Genomic DNA, 10000 nt, shown 5'->3' with positions numbered 1-10000 from the left:
TCCTGTTTTTTGCGGGGCTTCCCTGAGAAAAGAGATAAAGAGTTCACTGGTATATAGCAGAAGCTTTTACCTAAACCCACACAGACTGGCAGTGTTAGATTTGGGTATCGAATACAGACCGACCAATTGTCATGCAGTGACTGTACCGTTGTTGCACCATGCCCAATCATTAACGGTAACCACATTTCTCTACATCCAAACTATGGCACATCTTAGAGAGTATGAATGCAGTAGTAGGGACAAGCATTTTGGAAGCCTTCCAATAGAAAACAGCTTTCAGTGTTGACTGCTTTTGTGCAAAGTTTTGCTACCTTTAGTCCCTTAGTTTTAGAGAAATGCAGAACTTTCCTTACCTAACCCTTCCGAAATACAAAACAAATATACAAATAGTTCAGAAAAATTAAGCACACTGCACAGCACACACACTTTCACAAATATACAACCATGCACATGCAAATACACAGACACACACACACACACACACAGAATTGCCCAAGCTGAGGGAGAACGCCCCAGTGACTCACCGACCACAAACACATCTTGACCTTTGACCCCTGCTCTCCCGCCTCTCCTTCCGCCAGCTCGCGGGGCCTTCGAGGCGCCGGCTCCCTCTTTCATTCCTTTCTTGTTCTCTCCCTTTGTTTTCCTCTCTCTCTTTCTCTGGGGGAACGGATGGATGTCCGACAGGATGGCCGACATCACAGAGAGGAAAGTATTAGCGGTCACTCCACACCAGACCCAAATAATTACATTACACAGCTAATTATGTTTTTGCTCCACATTTTTGTTGAACTGTGGAGTATCTTACATGTTTTAATTTGGTCTTAATCTTATTTATTTTGAATGAAGCAATAGGCATAGTTTTATGTGATTGTTATGAAATATTTTAAATAATATTATAGTTTCCTGACCTTGTTGTCATTCATTTCAACAGGCTCTAGCTGCCAAATCCATCAGTATATCCATGGGAGCTCAACTTACTGGGTCCCTTCCAAAATCTGATTATAAAACTGTGAAACACATGGGGTCTCCTGTACCACATTGAAAACCTATCTTCTATACTTACATCAAAACTATATTCTATACCACATTCAAAACCAATCGTGAAATGAGGTAATCATTATGTCACCATAACTACACCATCTCATACTTAGCCAGGCCAAAGTATCACAATGTAGGAATTTGTATTTATAACCCTTGTTGTAAATTTGTAGCATACTAGATACCCATTTAGCACTGAGGACATCCGCCGTTCATCAAAAACCAATGAAAAGGATCAATACCCTGCTCAGTATAAATGTTACATTCTGCAATACCAGGCACTCTTGGCGCGCATTGGTATTGTCAGAACGCCATTCTCTGTATTATAAGTCAGTGTAGCATCCAAATGGTTTTGAAGCCATTATTTAAAGGTTTAAAAAACTACACATTGTATCTTTAATGAGATGTTATTGCTTTGGATGGGGCGGAGGTGACGCACCACTGAGGAGGCAGTAGGAGCTCCTTTCTCCTTCTCAGGCGGTCTTCTGCGCTCCCCCACCTCCTCATTCTCCTCCTTCTCCTCCTCCTCTTCCTCCGGGAGGCCTCCCTCCCCGTGTCTCCCCTTCTCCTCCCTCTGCTGTCTCTGTGAGGCCTTCTGTCTTTCCTGTCCTCCACTCTGTTCCTCCTCTCCTCTCTTCCTATCCTTCTCCCTCCTTTCTCTCCTCCTCCTCCTCGTCTCTCTCGCTCCACATCTCTCACAGATGGAGTTGCGCCAGCTGTTTTGGTGTGGGTCTCCCTAGAGAGACAGACAGAGAGAAAAACATGTGGATCGGAGTAGAGGGAAGGAAACAGACAGCAAGACAGACAGATCCATACACTGATAGACAGGCAGTGCGGACAGACAGATTAGAGATTAGACATAGAGAGATTAGAGTATTTTTTAATATTGGGGATTTATAACTTGAAGAGACAGATGAAAGGACAGATAGTAGGGTAAGATTACGGGCCAGGGGAAGAGTAGAATGCTGTTGCTGTGTGTGTGTGTGTGTGTGTACCAGGGGAAGAGTAGAATGCTGTTGCTGTGTGTGTGTGTGTGTGTGTGTGTATCAGGGGAAGAGTAGAATGCTGTTGCTGTGTGTGTGTGTGTGTGTGTGTGTGTGTGTACCAGGGGAAGAGTAGAATGCTGTTGCTGTGTGTGTGTGTGTGTGTGTGTGAGAGTGTGTGTGTGTGTGTGTGTGTGTGTGTGTGTGTGTGTGTGTGTGTGTGTGTGCGTGTGCGTGCGTGCGCGTGCGTGTGTGTGTCAGATGAAGAGTAGAGTGCTGTTCCTTTATGTTTCTACTCGTTCCTTTTATTTCTATTAACTCTTGGTGTGACACTCTGTGTGTGTGTGTTAGTGTGTGTTAGAGAGAAAGGTAGATGGAAAGGATGGCAAACAACAGGGAGAGAGAGAGAGAGAGAGAGAGAGACTGAAGACTGAGGGGGAAGAAAGACAGGAGGAGCTGGATGTTGATGTGATGAAGGGCCTATAAAACAGGCTGTAATGTGAGCAGCAGAGGACTGCAGGAGCCTGGGGAGGAATGGAGATCTGGAGGGACGGACTGCACTGGAATGTAAACAACAGGCCCACAGGTTATTAATGAGCCTAACACCTGACCCAGCAGCAGGGCTGATGACCCCTGCACGACCGTTCGCCTCAGGTGCCACAGACACATCCGCCCTCCCAGGAACATGACCTTTGACCTCAGGTTCCACAGACACATCCGCTCCCTGGAATGACCCTTACTGAATCACCACTGAAGAGACAGAGACAGAGAGAAAGAGAGAAATGGAAGAAGAAAGAAAGGAATAAATGTACAGAGAGAAAGAGAGAGAGAGAGAGGTGAGAGGGATCTCCAGGACAGTGAGAGAGAGAAAGAAAGAATGGGAGAGAGATGTAAAAAGAAGAGGGTCTCACAAAGAGAAAATCCCCAAAATAGTTTTAGAACAGAGAGAGAGAGGGAGAGAGAAAGATGAGATGAATTGAGAGTTGTCCAAGACAAGCACCATTATTCTGGGATGATCCCACTCCCCTGATCCGGGGCCTGACCTTGCGTATCAGTTTTCCCACTCTAATCCGGGAAACCCGGCAGGCCAGATACCACAGATTCCCGCCCCAGACGCAGAGCCAGGGAGCCGAGGACAGAGAGGAGTTTCAGGACACTCACATGGCCTCTAGGTCCACTCCTGAAAGGCATTGTGGGATAGATGGGTCTGATGGAGCCTCCACAGGAGGGATTGTGGGATGGCTGGAGGGCAAGGAGTCGTCTCTGAGCACTGAGGGGGACGCCGAGTCTCTGTCGGCGTCAGGGAGCGTGTCCTCTCCTGCTCTGTCCATTTCTCTTATTCTGTCCGATCCAGTGTGCTGCGCTATCCTTCCTCTCGCTCCTGGCTTCTTCTCTGCTTCCTCTCCTGTGAGAAGAGGAGTAGAATGAGCTAGAGAGGAACATGAAGAGAGAGAGGAGAGGAGAAAAGGGAGACAGAGATAAAGGAGAAGAGAGAGAGAGCAAAAACAAAAGAATGTTTCTCAAAATGAACATTGGAATCATTGTGCCATAGCCATGGCAATAAACAAACAAAAAAGAGAAAGAGAGACAAAGGAGTCTGTAGCATTAGTATCCCATTCCTCCTCTATATCAGTAGGTAGATGTATAGCTTGGCCTATATACAGCATACAGTAGATGTATGACTTCATGCCTGCTGAAGAGCATTTGTCTCATTTCATACTGGAAGAGTATACTGCAGGCCTGGTCTGTGTGTCTGGAGGACATCAGAAATGGTCCGCGCTGTGCTAACGATGCCTTGGACCGTCTCAGCTGTGTGTCACAGGTGTGTGTGTGTGTGTGTGTGTGTTACCTGTTATGACAGGCTGGTCACCTGACGCTGCTCCCCTTCTCTCAGGTGTCTGAGGCTGACTGGAGGTCTGTGACTGGGTAAGAAGTAGCACCTGTGAGCAACGTTTGTGTGTGTGTGTGCGTGTGTGTGTGTGTGTGTGTGTGAGTATGTGCATGAGAGAGAAAGTGTGTTTGTGTGTATGTGTGGTGTGTTTGAGAGTGTGTGTGCATGTGTGAGACAGAGGGAGAGATAATGTGTGTGTGTGAGAGAGAGAGAGATAGAGAGGAAGAGAGAGGGAGAGAAACAGTGAGCCTGTCAATCTCTGCGTGTGTGTGTGAGTCTGTGTGAGAGTGTGTGTACGTCTGCGTGTGTGTGTGTGTGTGTGTGTGCACATGTGTAAGAGAGAGAGAAAGAGAGAGAGTGTGTGTGTGTGTGTGTGCATGTGTGTAAGAGAGAGTGTGTGTGTGTGTGTGTGTGTGTATGTGTGTAAGTGAGACAGTGTGAAGTCAACCTGTCCTTCTACAGGTGCACCGTTGTCAGTTGCAGATCCACACCTGCCTTCAGATTTAATCTCATTGACACAGACACCCACCCTGGTGACTCTCTGAAGGTCATACAGAGGTCAAAGGAACAGAAGAGTCATACAATGTATATTAATAAACTGTAACATTAATATTTAGTAACTGTTTTGACTTTGATCATGTGATTTGATGCATTTTTCACTGGTGAGTCTGTGTGTTTGTGTGTGTGTGTGTGTGTGTGTGTGTGTGTGTGTGTGTGTGTGTGTGTGAGAGAGAGAGAGAGTGTGTGTGTGTGAGAGAGAGAGAGAGTGTGTGTGTGTGTGAGAGAGTGAGAGAGAGATAGAGAGAGAGAGTGTGTGTGTGAGAAAGAGAGAGAGAGAGAGAGAGAGAGACAGAGAGAGAGAGTATGTGTGTGTGTCAAAAACAGAAGTGGATCCTAGAGTAGCTGGTTGGAGTACTCACCCTCATACTGCTGTGATATGCTTCGCTGTTGTCTGAGGTAACGTTGGCTTTGCCTAAGCAGTCTTCCCCTGGAACTGTACAGTAGTTTACATGCGAGTAGAGTTCAGTGAGTAGCGCACAAACCAGGAGCTGTTACAACTTCTTTCCTTTTTATTCACACGTGCACACACACACACACCATATCCCTCAGGCATGGTGGATCCCCCACTACTTTCTTACACACACACACACACACACACACACACCTCCCTTGCCTGTGCTCATGTCACCTTTGACTCCTTTGTGCTCAGTCAGGGGCAATAAGCCGTGCTAACGATGACTAATTAACCAAATGACTTAATGATCAGTGATCAGCCCTGCACTTCTACCTCCAACCCCCAGCCCCACACCCTCAGTTCATGGGTCACTGCAGTGGTCTGTGGATTAGGGGATGGGGTCGCAGGTGGTGACTTGATTCATCCATTTGAACACAGAACACTCAGCATAGAGATCTTAACTTAGCCGAATGCAAGGTGCCTGTTAGGCAACATGCAAAGAAAGCAATCAGAGATTTTTACTTTCACTGATATTTGTTCACAGACAAATATTTTCATGTAGTGCAGTGATTTATTACTTTAGTCAGTGTTGCTGCTGTTGTCGTAACATAACTTTATTGCTGACTAGTTCAGTTAATAGGGCTATGTCTTGGAAAGCTTTTTTTTGTTTCTCCAGAAATTATATTGCCATGTATTGATTGAAGCGCGGTGAATAGGTCCTTTTTTAATGTCTCATGTTATTTAGCGTTGCTGATGCCATAGCATAAGTACGTCTGTGCTACTAAATGGTGCAATGACTAGCTTTGTTTCCTGGAAAACGTACGACTGACCACACTATTCATACCGGTTTTTGAGTAGTGTTCTGCACACAACAGCCTACATGTATCCAACTTCCAACAGATTTACACCACAGACAAGCAATGGCCCTGCAGCTGGGCCCACCTCACTAGCATACTGGGAGTCTTGTAAATGCCAGTCTGTGAGTGTTGAGCCTGTGTGGCACCCCAAGGCTTCGTGTTAAAATGGCAGCTGTCTCTTGTACAGCCCCTGTGTCCAGTCCGGTCTGGTCTGGGCACAGCCCGAGTGCGGCCCTGAGATTGCATCTGTCTGGCCCTCAGGGTGCGGAGTTCTCTCAGGACACAGTGACACTGTTCTCTGCTGAGCGAGCGCTGAAGACTTCATTGAGAAGTCATGTGAAAAATGCAATGTTTTAAAAAACAGATCCCAGTATGATCCCCAAGGCGACAGACTGTTTTGGAAGAATCATCACCCTTATCTTATCTCTTAATAAAACGCAATTATGTGATTTTATCATCTCCAGATGGTCACCTCAAATCACATCACATTGACTGTATGGCGAAAAAATAAAGGAGATAATCCAGACACTTGTGCTATACATATGTCCACTAGGAGGCGACCACACCACATAACTCTATTGTGCTGCCTCCCAGACTTACTCATGAGTTCAAACTGTTCTGAGGAAGGTCATTGGACTGAAATGTGACTGGGAGAAATCTCAGTAGACATAAACCAGTGAAACATGGCTGGAATGAAGATGTCAACACTAACACGTGAAATGTAATGAAGCCTGAAATCCTCATTAAATGGTTTTGTAGTGTGGAGGCCATTGCTACTGTTCAGTGTGTCTAGCATGCCTTTGAGTCCGGCTCTGTGGTGAAGTGGTCAGGGCACTTGGCTATTGCCCCAGAGACATGTGTTAGCAGTTCTTTTGTTTGCCAACGATTACCAAATGGGACAAAACATTTCTCTTGAATGGCAGCTCTTCTTCTTCCTTCTTTCTGCTTTGAGTGCACTGATACCTTAATCATTTTCATTCTTAGCCTTCTATTTACCTGAGATACTGAGAGAAACACACACACACACACACACACACACACACACACACACACACACACACACACACACACACACACACACACACAGCAGGGTTTTCTTTGCAGTCTATGACACTGGAATTCTGAAACCAGTGGTATCTGTGGTCGGCGCTTTTAGAAATGTAGCCACTGCTGCGTCAGGATAGTGTAACCTGTGTTTTATCAGCCTAGCAGAGGCGGACAGAGTACACAGCTTCATTACTTGAGTAAAAGTACAGATACCCTTTGCTAAATTTTACTCAAGTACAAGTAAAAGTACAACAGTCAGATGTCTACTTAAGTAAAAGTACTGAAGTACTTGTTTTTAAAAGTACTTGAGTATCAAGAGTACAAGATTAGCCTACATTTTCTAAATATTGCATTACTACTGCCACAGTGCTTACATTTATGTACAGAAATTGCTTTTCTAAAACTGTTACTATAAATACTTCAAAGTTTCAAGTAAAGGTACAGCAACTAGGAATATAACGAGTTATTCCTAGATAATCATTCTTCCGCCAAGAAATATATTTCCTCTATCTGAATGGTTGCCAAGCAACATCGAGACCCAGCTACTTTACGCAGCTACTTTAACTTTTTAACACAAAGACGCAGCTACTTTTAACTTTTCAGCTACTTTAACTTTTAACACAAAGACGCAGCTACTTTAACTTTTAACACAAAGACGCAGCTACTTTAACTTTTAACACAAAGACGCAGCTACTTTAACTTTTAACACAAAGACGCAGCTACTTTAACTTTTAACACAAAGACGCAGCTACTTTAACTTTTAACACAAAGACGCAGCTACTTTAACTTTTAACACAAAGACGCAGCTACTTTAACTTTTAACACAAAGACGCAGCTACTTTAACTTTTAACACAAAGACGCAGCTACTTTAACTTTTAACACAAAGACGCAGCTACTTTAACTTTTAACACAAAGACGCAGCTACTTTAACTTTTAACACAAAGACGCAGCTACTTTAACTTTTAACACAAAGACGCAGCTACTTTAACTTTTAACACAAAGACGCAGCTACTTTAACTTTTAACACAAAGACGCAGCTACTTTAACTTTTAACACAAAGACGCAGCTACTTTAACTTTTAACACAAAGACGCAGCTACTTTAACTTTTAACACAAAGACGCAGCTACTTTAACTTTTAACACAAAGACGCAGCTACTTTAACTTTTAACACAAAGACGCAGCTACTTTAACTTTTAACACAAAGACGCAGCTACTTTAACTTTTAACACAAAGACGCAGCTACTTTAACTTTTAACACAAAGACGCAGCTACTTTAACTTTTAACACAAAGACGCAGCTACTTTAACTTTTAACACAAAGACGCAGCTACTTTAACTTTTAACACAAAGACGCAGCTACTTTAACTTTTAACACAAAGACGCAGCTACTTTAACTTTTAACACAAAGACGCAGCTACTTTAACTTTTAACACAAAGACGCAGCTACTTTAACTTTTAACACAAAGACGCAGCTACTTTAACTTTTAACACAAAGACGCAGCTACTTTAACTTTTAACACAAAGACGCAGCTACTTTAACTTTTAACACAAAGACGCAGCTACTTTAACTTTTAACACAAAGACGCAGCTACTTTAACTAAGAAATATATTTCCTCTATCTGAATGGTTTGCCAAGCAACATGAGGACCCAACTACTTTTCATAGCTACTTTAACTTTTTAACACAAAGGCATAGCTACTTTAACTTTTGTATCAAGTTGTGGTAGCGCAGTAATATAGAACGGAATGCGGTCAAGGTGTATGTTTGTGCTGGATTTTACAACGGCATCGAATGTGATTCAGCCAATCACAATCAAGGACCGGAACTATCAGTTTTAGAAAATTTCATTTTAGATTATGTTATTCCAGATCATTTCATTCTACAAAATTTCATTCTAGATCCTTTCATTATAGATAATTTAATTCTAGATTTTGTCATTCCAGATCATTTAATTCTAGATTTTGTTATTCCAGATCATTTCATTCTATATAATTTCATTCTAGACCCATTCATTCCATATCCTTTCATTCCACATTCTTTCATTTGTTCATTTCATTCTATATTGTTCATTCTAGAATCTAGATCTTTTGTATTCACCTGAGGTACTGAGAGAGAGAGACACACACACATTCTTCTAGCTGGGGGCTGAGTATCAAGAGAGACATTAGAGTGGAACAGGCCTCGTGGTAGCCGCTGGCTTTGCTGTGCTGTGCTGTGGGTTGTGGTGGTAGGATGCTATGCTGAGGAGCAGGCAGGTGAAACAGTAAACTGTAAACGCTCTCCTGTCCTCCTCTTGGAACTGTAGAGATGTGGGACGCTGCGGGGGTTTCTCTGCTGTTCATGACACTTGTTTACCAACAGGACGGCTATCTGTGGTCAGGCTCCCACTGGGATGTATACAGAACAACACGCACACAGGCACAAGGGGCACACACACAAACACACACACACACACACCAACACACACAAAAGACCTACTCAACTTCTCATATGATGATACATTCTATATTCCTATGCCCAGGCAAATGATCAAGGTCATATCAACAGAGTGTCTGAGAGAGAGTGTGTATTTGTGCAGGAACTTGATTTTATATGTGTAACTAAGGTTCCTGTGTGTATTTTCTTGCATCAGGCAGGTCGGTCTGCAACATTTAGCCTTCTTTATGCAGATCATACTGGACATGTGCTTAGATTGAAGGCAGGAGTGTGTGTGTGTGTGTGTGTGTGTGTGTGTGTGTGTGTGTGTGTGTGTGTGTGTGTGTGCATGTGCGTGTGGGTGTGTGTGTGTGTGTGTGTGGTGTGTGTGTGTGGTGTGCGTATGCATGTGGTGTGTGTGTGTGTGTGTGTGTTCCTGCTCAGACTGAAGGCTGGTTTATTTTCTGGCACGTCTGCCCTGCGTAATGGATTCCAGCACTTTGAAGTCCAGAGCAGAGAGAGAGAGAGGAGAGAGAGAGGAGAGGTGGAAGGGGAGCGTAGGACATATTGAATGAGGAAATGAATGAAAGGGACTCGAGGAGAAACCAGGAAGGCAAATGAGAGGGTTAGAGTAATATTGTGTATAGAACCCTTCCTCTACAATCTAGAACCCTCTTAACACAAAGAACACTCTCATGTCACTGACTGTATAACTAACGAGTTAAAATGATTAATTAATTAAATTATGAATACAGTGCACCCTCCACCGGCTTTTGGAGCTGTACACGTAGGTGGAGAGACCCGAGTCTC

At 43.7% G+C, this 10000-nt stretch overlaps 1 protein-coding gene across 1 annotated transcript in view; it reads right to left on the bottom strand.

Annotated features, from left to right (window-relative positions):
* Window positions 1–1437: 1437 nt before the first annotated feature.
* Window positions 1438–10000, bottom strand: part of LOC125292329 — a 19275-nt gene continuing 10712 nt past the window's right edge. The window contains exons 6-10 of the mRNA XM_048239552.1: window positions 4836–4909; window positions 4364–4456; window positions 3874–3964; window positions 3186–3453; window positions 1438–1777 (exon numbers count right to left, since the gene is read on the bottom strand). Coding sequence (XP_048095509.1) covers window positions 1438–1777; window positions 3186–3453; window positions 3874–3964; window positions 4364–4456; window positions 4836–4909 — 866 coding nt within the window. The remainder of the gene's footprint in view (window positions 1778–3185; window positions 3454–3873; window positions 3965–4363; window positions 4457–4835; window positions 4910–10000) is intronic.

Source organism: Alosa alosa, chromosome 3 (genome assembly GCF_017589495.1).
Source record: "Alosa alosa isolate M-15738 ecotype Scorff River chromosome 3, AALO_Geno_1.1, whole genome shotgun sequence".
Taxonomy (NCBI): Eukaryota; Metazoa; Chordata; class Actinopteri; order Clupeiformes; family Clupeidae; genus Alosa; species Alosa alosa.
The sequence above is the reverse complement of the archived record's forward strand: the minus strand, read 5'-3'. Positions and strand labels throughout refer to the sequence as shown.